This window comes from Cherax quadricarinatus, chromosome 1 (assembly GCF_038502225.1).
Source record: "Cherax quadricarinatus isolate ZL_2023a chromosome 1, ASM3850222v1, whole genome shotgun sequence".
In the NCBI taxonomy this organism is placed as follows: domain Eukaryota; kingdom Metazoa; phylum Arthropoda; class Malacostraca; order Decapoda; family Parastacidae; genus Cherax; species Cherax quadricarinatus.
This window is the reverse complement of record NC_091292.1, coordinates 95,475,457-95,487,885: the sequence shown is the minus strand read 5'-3', so window position 1 is coordinate 95,487,885 and position 12,429 is coordinate 95,475,457. Positions and strand designations below refer to the sequence as shown.

General features: G+C 44.2%; 1 protein-coding gene across 6 annotated transcripts in view; it reads left to right on the top strand.

The window, feature by feature from the left end:
* Positions 1-12,429, top strand: part of LOC128686001 (uncharacterized) — a 363,682-nt gene that overhangs the window by 150,795 nt on the left and 200,458 nt on the right. For 5 of the 6 annotated variants that reach the window (XM_070084588.1, XM_070084571.1, XM_070084597.1 and 2 more), the window contains 2 exons: positions 112-342; positions 2,739-2,819. In XM_070084588.1, coding sequence (XP_069940689.1) covers positions 183-342; positions 2,739-2,819 — 241 coding nt within the window. In that variant the 5' untranslated portion in view covers positions 112-182. Of the gene's footprint in view, positions 1-111; positions 343-2,738; positions 2,820-12,415 lie in introns of those variants that run through there. The other variant, XM_070084606.1, reaches the window with a different exon arrangement.

Here is a 12,429-nt window from a genome sequence, read left to right as displayed (position 1 = left end):
AATAATTATTATTAATTTAACTAATATTTTTATTTATCATATTTATTATTATATTTTATTTATCATATTTATTATTATATGTATTACATGTGTCTTCTTTCTCACCCGCAGGTCACCACTAGTACCAGGTGACAGGTGACAGGTACCAGGTGACAGGTACCAGGTGACAGGTGCCAGGTGCCATGGGTCTCTTCCGGCGATCCTCCAGCACCGAGGCACCCCCCACACTCTTAAGGCTCTCTCCCTTACGTCAGAGTGTGGGTCCAGGCACCCTCTCCCCCAGCAACCACCACCACCACCACCATCACCACCATCACCACCACTACTACCGCACACACACTGGTCAGTACCACATCCATCTTGGCTACTCCCTGCCACTCAGTCCCTCTTCCCTTTCAATCCTCCCACCCGTATAATGTTCCCTCTACTAAAAGATCCCTTTCAGGATGAATTAAATAGAATCAGCCATCCCTCTTCATCTCTCACTTCCTAAATCTAGGATATGTTACCCCTAGTCTAGCTGGTCCTGAAGTCTTAAAAGCTTGATTACTAGAAATCTGAAGACAAGACAAGTGTCTGAATTCTAACATGGTTGATTGTTTCAAAAAGAACATCACAGAGAATATACTGTTACTCTTTGTTTTGTGTTGAGGTATCACTGGGATTTTGAGGCTCACTTCTGGCCACTGTAGTAGTGAATGTTGTCTAGTGAAGAAATCACTAGACGACATCTTATTACAAATATTAAATACAATATCACTCTGAGAAAATACCGCCGTGGTAAAAATAACAGGAGTGAAGCACGTGAGGGTTTTCATGTGTTTACAGACCTTTCATTCTGAAGTATGTTCAAGGCATATTCCCCTAAGAAAAAAGAAAAGTAAACTGGGTAGAGAGAGATTCTCTACAGGAGAAGGCGAAGGATCACGGAGCTCCTCAAGAATGCTAGATTATCTGAAACACAGTAGGAAGCGCTCACCAGGGAAGTGTAAAATATTGAGGTTAAATTAAAGGATTCATACAGGAGAGACAAAAGGAGCTAAAAGCGATTAGTGAAATTGAAAGAAATTCGAAATAATTCTTTTCATATGCCAAAAATAAGGCAAAAACCACATCTAGTATAGGGCCCCTGCTCAGACAAGACGGATCCTACACAGATGGCAACAAAGAAATGAGTGAGATACTGAAATTCAGTATGATTTTGTTTTCATCGAGCCACTAATCAGTTTAAAGACAGACAATCCATTTTTTTCATGAATGAGCCTCAAAACCCTGTCAATATATGCCAGATTTCTGACATAACCCTAACTCTACTAGACTTTGAGGAAGCCATTGACAAAATGCCCATGCGCTCAGCCCCAGGCCCAGACTCGTGGAACTCTGTGTTTATTAAGAACTGCAAGAAACCCCTCTCACTGGCTCTAAGTATGCTACGAAGGAGCATAGACACAGGTGAGATTCCACAGTCACTAAAAAGAACGGATATAGCCCCACTCCATAAAGGTGGCAGCAGACCAATAGCTAAGAACTATAGACTAATAGCTTTAACGTCCCACATCATAAAATCTTTGAAAGAGTTCTAAAAAGAAAGATTGCAAACGACTTGGACTCCCAACAGTTGGAGTGAACACATCGACTCAAGGTTGAGGGACTGATTACCTCATTCTCCTCCTGTTCTTCAAGTTTCTCCTATGTATGGACTGATGAAGCCACTGTGTGGCGAAACGTTTCCTCAATAGAGTTGCACATGTGTCTAATTTATCAACAGGTGTGTTTACACACACGTCTTTCATGCGTTTACACACACACATCTTTCATGTATTTACACGCGTCTTTCATGTATTTACACACACATCTTTCATGTGTTGACATACATATATTTCCTGCATTTACACACAACAGCCTGGTTGACCAGGCAAGCAGCAGACGAGCCGGGCTCAGAGAGTAGATTAACTCTCGAAACTCTTCAAAGGTATATCAAAGGTACATCTAAAAAGCTTTTATATATTTGTGTTCTGTTAATTTTTTCACTGGGTTGCGTCCTCTCCCTCGCAGAACGTAAGTCACTGCGCTGCGAAAAAAAAAAAAGACAGATGCTATACGACCCATACGGGCCTAACTCTTGCGTGCGAATCAAATAATAATTCGGATAAGTGTAGCCATAAAGAAATGTAGCTGAAGATTACAAATGAAAGAAGATAATAGAAGAGATAGAGTTGATTTGCACAAAGGCCAGAAAGGCATCAATATTGTGGTGAGAATATCCCACCACGAGAGAATTGGCAACGGTGGCCCCCAGATTAAAGAAATCCGTGATTTGGAAATAATATATGAAAGTATTGTGTTAGTGTGACTGCAGATTTGTGAAACAAACTTCCACTAAGTGTGGTGGATATGATTACCCTGGGTGACTTTAAAAGTTGGAGACACATAGAGGAGTGAAAATAGTTGAGTATGAGAAGGTTCAGTCTTGTGTCAACCTGGCCACCTTCAGTACTACTTATGGTCAGTTTGTTGCGTTGTGCTGATATAAAATTGTTACCATAGCAGTAATAAATTGGCGAGTGTTTTATTTCGTATATACGAGTAATATATCGCCTTTAATTATATCACTCCAGGTATATAATTAAAGATGTTTTAACGTGTCTTTGGTGTTTTAACGTGTTTGGTGTTTTAACGTGTTTGGTGTTTTAACGCGTGTTTAGTGTTTTAATGCCTGTTTGTGTTGTGTTTGGCAGGCGTAGTGAGCGAGAGTCCTGTACTACGTCGCCTCCAGCAGCGACGAGCCTCCTCCGTTGACACACCCTCCAGAGAGAAAGGTAAGTCCTTCTGCCACCTTACATATTGGGTGTCAGGGGAGGGAAGGGAGTCTTCTTGAGGAGCGGAAGGGTATGGGGCCCTTCAGAGAGTAGGGAGAGGGGGATCCTTCAAAAAGGGTAGTGATGGGTCTTCAGGGAGAGTAGGGTGATGGGGCTTTTCAGGGTGAAGACTCTTTTTTCAACAAAATTGGATACATCAGCAGTGTGCTGCAACACTATTCTATATAATAGTTACACAGTGGGAACAGCAATATTTCCCTGTTATATTCAATCATACATAATGGGATTCATACATAGTTTTGAAATCTGTCAGCTTGAGCTGGGAAACCTCTGTAGGGCCGTGAGGATGTCTTCAAATATTCCATTAAGGTTCATCAGATACGCGGGAGTTTCAAAGGTGTTCCTTGCAGTAGAGCCGAGGTGCAGGGAGAACATGGGCAACCCAGAAATGTCTCCACTGACAGGACGAATACACAAACCTCAGTAAGGTCGCATCAGTTTGAGGAAGATCGCTGGGGTTAATCAAGGTTATTGCCAGCTTTTCGGAACATTTTGACAAGTTTTCTTTAAGAAATCCGAGATACATCTCTGGTAGGTTTGGCTGAGGTCCTCACATTGCCAGTGAGATCAGTTCAGCTTCAGAGTCACACCGCAATTTTAGAAAAGGTGTTCTCTGCTTAAAAACATTTTTTCAGAAGATTTTCATCGACTTGTCAAGATAGTCCCGGCTCCATCAAGTCAGTGTAAACATCATGAAGGCCACGCACTGTGTTTACATTCGGTGGATCTTTCACTTACCTCGGTGTCTTGGCGCAATTTCGTGTGATCATTATTGTAACTTTTATCTTACGTATTGTTTTATTGAATGATTTTGTTGTTGTTGTATCAGTGCTTTCTGTGTCAATGCTCTGAGGATCTTGCTAATATTAACTTATTTGTTTATATCTTATGTGGAAATGTGTAGACTAGGGCGACGAGAGACATGGCAGGTGACATTGTTTACATTCTCGATACATAGGTTTGAAGTAAGAAAAAGAACGTATTTTGTCATAAGGTGAGGGAAAGTGCCGGAGGTTGGGAGGGAGAGGTTCAAAGGGTCTGTAGTTTGTAGTTATCCATTTTATAGCTACAGAATCATAGCTATGCTCTGGTGTCCTCTCTACAATTTTTAGTATGTCATACAGTTGGTTTTCAGCGTCTTGTATCTCCTCTAAGATCCCTCTGTAGTGTTCTGTAACTCTGTGCAGCCTCTTGTTTCCCTGTCTATGGTGTGTGTGTGTGTGTGTGTGTGTGTGTGTGTGTGTGTGTGTGTGTGTGTGTGTGTGTGTGTGTATTTCTACCAAGTTACTTTGCCGGAACTGTTCAAACATTAGCTAAAGTTCCTATCTTGACCATCTCCTTCCTTGAGAGTGCCACCAGTAGCTAGCAGCTGTATCTGATGTATGTCTCATCATCCATCACCACAACCTGTGTGTGTTCTCATCATCCATCACCACAACCTGTGTGTGTTCTCATCATCCATCACCACAACCTGTGTGTGTTCTCATCATCCATCACCACAACCTGTGTGTGTTCTCATCATCCACCACCACAACCTGTGTGTCTCATCATCCACCACCACAACCTGTATGTCTCATCATCCACCACCACAACCTGTATGTCTCATCATCCACCACCACAACCTGTGTGTGTCTCATCATCCACCACCACAACCTGTATGTCTCATCATCCACCACCACACCCTGTATGTCTCATCATCCACCACCACAACCTGTATGTCTCATCATCCACCACCACAACCTGTGTGTGTTCTCATCATCCACCACCACAACCTGTATGTCTCATCATCCACCACCACAACCTGTATGTCTCATCATCCACCACCACAACCTGTGTGTGTCTCATCATCCACCACCACAACCTGTGTGTGTTCTCATCATCCATCACCACAACCTGTGTGTGTCTCATCATCCACCACCACAACCTGTATGTCTCATCATCCACCACCACAACCTGTGTGTGTTCTCATCATCCATCACCACAACCTGTGTGTGTCTCATCATCCACCACCACAACCTGTGTGTCTCATCATCCACCACCACAACCTGTATGTCTCATCATCCACCACCACAACCTGTATGTCTCATCATCCACCACCACAACCTGTGTGTGTCTCATCATCCACCACCACAACCTGTGTGTGTTCTCATCATCCATCACCACAACCTGTGTGTGTCTCATCATCCACCACCACAACCTGTATGTCTCATCATCCACCACCACAACCTGTGTGTGTTCTCATCATCCATCACCACAACCTGTGTGTCTCATCATCCACCACCACAACCTGTATGTCTCATCATCCACCACCACAACCTGTGTGTGTCTCATCATCCATCACCACAACCTGTGTGTGTCTCATCATCCACCACCACAACCTATGTGTGTCTCATCATCCACCACCACAACCTGTATGTCTCATCATCCACCACCACAACCTGTATGTCTCATCATCCACCACCATAACCTGTGTGTGTTCTCATCATCCATCACCACAACCTGTGTGTGTCTCATCATCCACCACCACAACCTGTGTGTGTCTTATCATCCACCACCACAACCTGTATGTCTCATCATCCACCACCACAACCTGTGTGTGTCTCATCATCCACCACCACAACCTGTGTGTGTCTCATCATCCACCACCACAACCTGTGTGTGTTCTCATCATCCACCACCACAACCTGTATGTCTCATCATCCACCACCACAACCTGTGTGTGTCTCATCATCCACCACCACAACCTGTGTGTGTCTCATCATCCACCACCACAACCTGTGTGTCTCATCATCCACCACCACAACCTGTGTGTGTTCTCATCATCCACCACCACAACCTGTATGTCTCATCATCCACCACCACAACCTGTGTGTGTCTCATCATCCACCACCACAACCTGTGTGTGTTCTCATCATCCATCACCACAACCTGTGTGTGTCTCATCATCCATCACCACAACCTGTGTGTCTCATCATCCACCACCACAACCTGTGTGTCTCATAATCCACCACCACAACCTGTGTGTGTCTCATCATCCACCACCACAACCTGTGTGTGTCTCATCATCCATCACCACAACCTGTGTGTGTCTCATCATCCACCACCACAACCTGTATGTGTCCTATCATCCACCACCCCAACCTGTGTCCCATCATCCACCACCACAACCTGTGTGTCTCATCATCCACCACCACAACCTGTGTGTGTCCCATCATCCACCACCACAACCTGTGTGTGTCAGATCATCCACCACCACAACCTGTGTGTCCCATTATCCACCACCACAACCTGTGTGTGTCTCATCATCCACCACCACAACCTGTGTGTGTCCCATCATCCACCACCACAACCTGTGTGTGTCAGATCATCCACCACCACAACCTGTGTGTCCCATTATCCACCACCACAACCTGTGTGTGTCTCATCATCCACCACCACAACCTGTGTGTGTCCCATCATCCACCACCACAACCTGTGTGTGTCAGATCATCCACCACCACAACCTGTGTGTGTCAGATCATCCACCACCACAACCTGTGTGTGTCCCATTATCCACCACCACAACCTGTGCGTGTCTCATCATCCACCACCCCAACCTGTGTGTGTCCTATCATCCACCACCTCAACCTGTGTGTGTCCTTAATCCACCACCACAACCTGTGTGTCTTATCATCCACCACCACAACCTGTGTGTGTCCTATGATCCACCACCACAACCTATGTCCCATTATCCACCACCACAACCTGTGTGTGTCTCATCATCCACCACCACAACCTGTGTGTGTCTCATCATCCACCACCACAACCTGTGTGTGTCCTATCATCCACCACCACAACCTGTGTGTGTCCTATCATCCACCACCACAACCTGTGTGTGTCTCATCATCCACCACCACAACCTGTGTGTGTACTATCATCCACCACCACAACCTGTGTGTGTCTCATCATCCACCACCACAACCTGTGTGTTTCCTATCATCCACCACCACAACCTGTGTGTGTTTCATCATCCACCACCACAACCTGTGTGTGTATTATCATCCACCACCACAACCTTTGTGTGTGTCCTATCATCCACCACCACAACCTGTGTGTGTCTCATCGTTCACCACCACAACCTGTGTGTGTCCTATCATCCACCACCACAACCTGTGTGTGTTTCATCATCCACCACCACAACCTGTGTGTGTCTCATCATCCACCACCACAACCTGTGTGTGTCCTATCATCCACCACCACAACCTGTGTGTGTTTCATCATCCACCACCACAACCTGTGTGTGTACTATCATCCACCACCACAGCCTTTGTGTCTCATCATCCATCAGCACAACCTGTGTCCCATCATCCACCACCACAACCTTGGTGTGCCCCTCATCCACCAACACAACCTGTATATATCCCATCATCCACCAACACAACCTGTGTATCACATCATCCACCACCACAACCTGTATGTATCCCATTATCAACCACCACAACATTTGTGTATCCCACCATCCACCACCACAACCTGTGTATCCCATGACTCACGAAATCGTAATGACACGATTGCAAACAAACCATACCCCATACCCCTATGGTGTAGAAATATACCTAGTTGGACGAATCTTATTGTGGCTAGCTGGTCTAGTAGCTAACGCGACGGGCTCCGCGGGTTCAATCCCGGCCGGGGTATGGTTTGTGTATCCCATCATCCACCACCACCATAACCTGTATCCCATCGTCCACCACCATAACCTGTATCCCATCGTCCACCACCATAACCTGTGTCCCATCATCCGTGGTAGCAGCGCCCCGGGCGTCATGGGCGGCCTGGGCTCGGCCAGCCATTACGCTTGTGTGTACAAGTTGAGTCCCAGTCAGGTCTGATTGTTTGAACGCTGATCCTTAGGTAATCCTTCACTCCTTCCTTCCCTCCTTTCCTCTTGAGTAGGTCCTCCTACGCCCTTTCTTTCCCTCTCTCTTTGAGAGAAGGGGCTTCCTCATCCTGGCTCAGTTGATAGCGTCCTCATCTCACACTGAGAGACCGGGGATCAGTTCCCCCTTTCACCTACCAGTATGAAGGTACCTGGGTGTTAGTCGTCTGTTGTGGGTCGCACCCTGAGGGAACAGATTAAAGACCCCAGTGGAAACCAGACAGACCGTCCCCGATGACTCACTGACTTTATGGGGTTGTCATGGGTGGCTACCTCTCCGGGATTCTCACCCATGGTGTGTTTCCTTCGTCCTGGTGTTTCCGCCATCCTACTGTGTTTAGTCCCTGGCAGTGTGTTTCCTTTTAGGGCCTGGCTCCTAGGTCTCTTCTTTTTCCATCCATCTAATAATTACCGTGCACAGGATGAACATTAGGTACACCTTCAGTTGCCGATGACACCCTAAATTTGAATCTATTTATGTTTGTATTGGTTGAGTTTCAGTGGCTGTTACTCGCTTCATAACCTTGCGTATATCTAATCTATTTCTGACTTCTTAAATTTTATCGTACCTACATAAATAATATTGTACTGGCACCTCCAGGTAACCCCTTGTCTAGCTATGTGTACCGTTAAACCTTGAAGAGTGTGTATGCAGTAATCGATCTTATAGCAGAGACGCTGTGTATGATTCATTGTTGTAGGACTGTGTTAGGACGCCTGGGGGCTAGGTCATACTCATTCTAATCCCTGGAGATAAGGGCGTGTACTCTTCCACTTGCACAATAAACAGTAGAAGTGGAGTCGTCTCTTCTTCCTGCGTCTATTTGGTATAACCCACATTATGCCCAGACCTTGGATCTGTCACCTAATCTTCGACGAAGCACAGGTTGCGGATCCTACAAGTACGTATGAAAAATATTTCGTATACAGCATGTATCCATTTCTAGATCATAGTTAAAATAACAATTAACTTAGCTAACAGATTAAAGGTCTGAGTTACATGATATGATTAATAGCATTTTAGTGAGAAACAGTAAGCCAAGTTTATCAAGGCTGGGAACCAAAACACGTATGGTACTAGAGGAGGTGAACACAATTTTGTAGTACCCACAGTAGGTTATCATACTTTATACATCTTTTATTGTACAACAATAAAGAAGTGGAACGGACTTCCTGCACATGTTAAAGCCTGTCCTAGTATGAGCCAGTTCAGAAAGAGAGCGACAGAAAGGGAGGAGAGTGATTTCTTGTATAGCTAATATTCATGTACCTATTATTGTAAGCCGATCCTCTCTATAATGCTAATGTAAATAACTCAGTACCTTATTCCTAGTATATCTCCTTTTATTGTATCCGATTTTCATACAGTTGACTTACTTAGCTATTTTAACTTTTATGGTTTAAATAAGATATTATAAGGACCCCAATGGAAATAAATCACTGTGACTGTTATTTGGGTTATCTTAGGTAATTTACACATATGTTACTATGTATGATAATTTGTGTAACTGTAGTTATGTGTACCTTTACGTAAATAAACTGAACACCATACACATCTCGCTAATCGCGAGATGCGTATGGTGCTCAGGTATCCAAGCTTTCCCTACCCGTCTGGGAGAAGTGAGAGGGAGAGTGGTTACCTTGTCTCCAAGTACTCACACTACTCCCGTCTGAGATTGATGCTTGTTTGTTGTTGGTGTGATCATCAGAAAAATCATGTGTATAATACGGGTCTTTATTATACTAAGACACGTTCAGTGGTACAGGGATTATGACGTGAAATTTTTCATTGTTTACCCTCCTAAGGCTCTATATTACGTTTTCTCTAAAACTTAGGGAATGGTAGAAAACGGGAGCACTTTCCTTTCTTGGGTGACTGCGACAACTATTCTTGGCCTGCCAATCGCTAATATGTAAGTTTAAGGTACAACTTCCCACAGTTTTTTCTTATATAGTAACACATGTAAGATAAGATTTGATAGAAATTTTAACCCGGGGAGGGTTAGCCACCCAGGATAAACCAATAAAGTCAGTGCGTTATCGAGGACTGTCTTATTTCCATTGAAGTCCTTTAATCTTCTCCAGGATGCTACCCACACCAGTCGACCAACACCGAAGTACCTACTTACTGCTAGGTGAACAGAGACAGCAGGTGTTAAGGAAACATGTACAATGTTTCACCTCAATGTGGGAGCTGAGGACGCAACCAGAGGAAGCGTCTCTATAATAGTAATATCTTTATTTCTACAAGTACATGTACGAGGTATACAGTCATAGCTGACATCAATGACATACTACTGTATAGAAAACCTCTTGTTATGCAGAGCATTTCGGGAAATTAGGTCAGTTTTGTCCCAGGATGCGTCCTACACCAGTCTACTAACACCCAGGTACCCATTTTACTGATGGGGAACATAGAGAACCGGTGTAAGGAAACACGCCCAATATTTCTACCCTCATAGGGAATCAAACCCAGACCCTCGCCGTGTGAAACGAGAGCTTTAGCCACCAGGCCACGGGGCACCTTATTTGATTTATTTAATCCCAGTGATGTTCTTGTTAAAGCTGAATTTAGTGACAATACCCTCATGACCATTTGTATTTTGCTACTCAGGACCCGTGTACATGCAGGTCTGATCTTTGACTAGGTTGTGGTCGAGTTTATTGTTTTCGACACCGTTATATCTCGTACCAAATCGTTATTGTTCGTGAATATAAGGTCAAAGGTCTTGCCCACTCCATTGTTTGTACGAGGAAGAAATAGACAGTAACAATGTACGAGATACTAGGATAATTAAAGGGTCCGGTGTATTGAAGGGTCCAGTGTATTGAAGTAGCTCTTGATTCAAGGAATTTGAGCTACCCTCCTTTTGCATTAACTTTGATAGTTGCCATTCCCCATTTCTCAGGCGCTGTATGACCCCTATAGTTGTAGCGCTCCCCCATGAATATAATAATATTAATGATCAATACATAGGATTATGACCTAATGTTTGAAATGAGAGACAATGGTAAGAGACACAGTGGTGAGATATACATGTGAGAGACAGTGGTGAGCGACACGGTAGTGAGAGACAATGGTGAGATACACAGATGAGAGACAGTGGTGAGCAACACGGTAGTCACAGTGATGAGAGACAGTGGTGAAAGACACATAAGTGAGATACACAAGTGAGAGACAGTGGTGACTGACACGTTAGTCACAGTGATGAAAGACAGTGGTGACTGACACGTTAGTCACAGTGATGAAAGACATTGGTGACTGACACGTTAGTCACAATGATGAAAGACAGTGGTGAGATACACAGGTGAGAGACAGTGGTGAGATACACAGTGATGAAAGACAGTGATGAGAGATATTGGTGAGAGATAAGGTGGTAAGAAGCAGTAATGAGAGAGACAGAGGTGAGAGATAATGATAAGAGAGACAGTGGTGAGAGACAGTGATGAGAGACACAGTGGTGAGAGACAGTGATGAGAGAGACAGTGGTGAGAGACAGTGATGAGAGATACAGTGATGAGAGACACAATGATGAGAGACACAGTGGTGAGAGACATTGATGAGAGACAGTGGTGAGACAGTCGTGGAAGCTAAGAATAAAGTTGAGTCATAAGCACGTTAGGAAATACTTGTTAAAGTTTGAGGATGGTAAGCAAGTGAAAGGAAGTGGATGTGGAGGTGGAGGAAACTTGCAGTTGTATGAGGGTTCATGACGCCAGGAACCAGTACTGCTGGAATAGAGCTGTGAATCTTCCCCCGTGCACACACAACACAGAATAAGGAATTTCTCATAGGATAGACTGAGAACTCGGAACCAACACTCTTAAGAGGCGTACAACCAGGGGGAGATATCATGGAAGACAGATATAAACATAGATGATATAAAGTACTGAGGATATCAAATTAAGAAATAACTCGAAATAATGAATTTAAATTAGATTAATTTAGATTTAAAAAGGATGTAGGAAAGTACAAGGAATAGAGTTGTTGATGCGTGGAACAAACTGCTAAGTTGGGTCATAGAAGCTAAAATCTTGGGGAGCTTTGAAAATGGGTGAGACAGATATATGAGTGAGAGGGGTTGGGTTTAGATGAGGTCGGAGAATTTTTGGGTGAAAATGGTTGTATTTGAGGACTGTTCTGTAATGAGCCGGTAAGACTTCTGTAGTGGTTTTTTTTTTTTTTATATATATAATTTTTATGTTCTTACGCACTGGATGAAGAGGCGTTGAAGCCAAAAAATAGTAAAATTGATCGAAAAGAGTTGGGAGGAGGGACCAGGAGCTGTGAGAGGGGGGAGGGCCCTTTCAAACACAGCTAGTTGAGTGCAAGCACTCATCCTGACTTGTGTGTGACCTGGGGGAAGGTAGGTGTCTCTCCAGCCTCGTGTTGTCACACGGGGTGACCTAAGGCGACCTCACCTATGAGTCTCTGATGCCAACGTGTGATAACTACCAAGCTTACTTCTCGTCACACCCACCACGCCCTAAAACACCCTCACTAAGTATTATTATTATTATTATTACCCTTTGGAGGTAGCCATTGGAGATAATGTATATAAAAAGGAGTTTAGGTATATTAGGTATTAAAATATGCGTGAAGGTCCCCTGGCGGCGGTGTGGGAAGTCAGG